The sequence below is a fragment of the Galendromus occidentalis genome, unplaced genomic scaffold, assembly GCF_000255335.2.
Source record: "Galendromus occidentalis unplaced genomic scaffold, Mocc_1.1 scf7180000076073, whole genome shotgun sequence".
Taxonomy (NCBI): Eukaryota; Metazoa; Arthropoda; class Arachnida; order Mesostigmata; family Phytoseiidae; genus Galendromus; species Galendromus occidentalis.
Genome location: NW_003804062.1, coordinates 1 through 1306, shown reverse-complemented (window position 1 = coordinate 1306; position 1306 = coordinate 1). Strand labels below are relative to the sequence as shown.

The following is a 1306-nucleotide window of genomic DNA, read 5'->3' as shown; positions in this document are numbered from 1 at the left end:
GATGCAATCGAAACGGAGCCTCAGGCCTTTGTTGAAGTCACAATTACAGCCTTTAACGAAAACCAGCAGGGGCAAGCCGTCATACAGGGTGGCCTGTCCGTGCACGCGTCTCAGGGGTCCATCGGACCTGTCCAGGTGACGCCTTTCTATGAAACTTTAAGCCTGTCCTCGCATGGAACTGGGGAGCTGGTCTACGCTCTGAGCCAGCTTATCGCTCGTGTTGCAGATCGGGCCGCCCTTCAGATCAGGTTACTTCCCGAACCACGTTAGTCGGCGGACTGTTTGTAGTTAATTTAGGCATTCATGCTCGGATGCTTGGTATTCGTGAAGGAATCTCGGGTTGGAAATTCTAGTCTCGGCGTAAAAGTGATAGGCGGAAAATAACCAAAAAAAGATTTTAAAAAAACGATTTAATTGTTCATTAACTGCGCGTAATGTGACAGGTGAGTTTGACCTCAAGGATTTTAAAAGCGAGCGGTATTCATGAATATTAAAGTAATGACAGCAGTCGCTCTCGCAGCACTGCTCACTTTACCCGGTTGCGGCGATGTGAAAGAGACTGCGCAGGCCCTTTCTGTCCAGAAGGTTGCTTCTGCTGGCACCATTTATCGAGGCGTCCGACAGCCGATCGCGATCGGTCAATTCGACAACCGTTCAACATATCTGCGCGGTATTTTCTCCGGTGGTACAGATATGCTTGGCAGTCAGGCCAAGACGCTGCTCGAGACGGATCTGCAGCAAACAAACCGATTCGATGTTATGGATCGTGACAACCTCAGTCAGTTGAAGAAGAAAACGACTGGTCTGGACGTCAGACCGCCGTGCGCGGCGCGCGTTATGTCGTAACTGGCGATGTGACTGAGTTTGGTCGGAAGGAAGTTGGGCATAACAAATTCTTTTCGCGTCGCATAACCCAAGTGGCCTACGCCAAAGTTAATCTCAACATCGTTGATAGCGTGACATCCCAGGTTGTTTTCTCAACGCAGGGTGCAGGCAACTATGAGCTTTCAACAAATGAGGTTGTCGGTTTCGGTTATGGGTCGAGCTACGATTCGACGCTCAACGGAAAGGTGCTGGATCTTGCCATCCGTGAAGCGGTTAATCGTCTCGTCGAGGCGATCGATACCCATGCGTGGTCACCAAATTGAAGTTCATTTCGGGCGGTCCCGCCGCGCAAGAAAAGAACGAAAGGTGCGCAATGAAAGTTCTAGCAAAGTCCCGGGGGCGGCTGGTTTCTCTGATCCTGCTGGGGGGATTTCTTTCCGCATGTGCCGGGCAGCAAGGTCCAGGTCCGCTTTATTACTGG

General features: G+C 51.1%; 1 protein-coding gene across 1 annotated transcript; it reads left to right on the top strand.

The window, feature by feature from the left end:
* Positions 1 to 498: 498 nt before the first annotated feature.
* On the top strand, positions 499 to 1148 carry LOC100905029 (putative lipoprotein NMB1126/NMB1164). Its single transcript, XM_003738577.1, has 2 exons — positions 499 to 802; positions 919 to 1148. Exons 1-2 carry the CDS (start codon positions 499 to 501, stop codon positions 1146 to 1148), a joined length of 534 nt encoding a protein of 177 aa, XP_003738625.1.
* Positions 1149 to 1306: the final 158 nt, after the last annotated feature.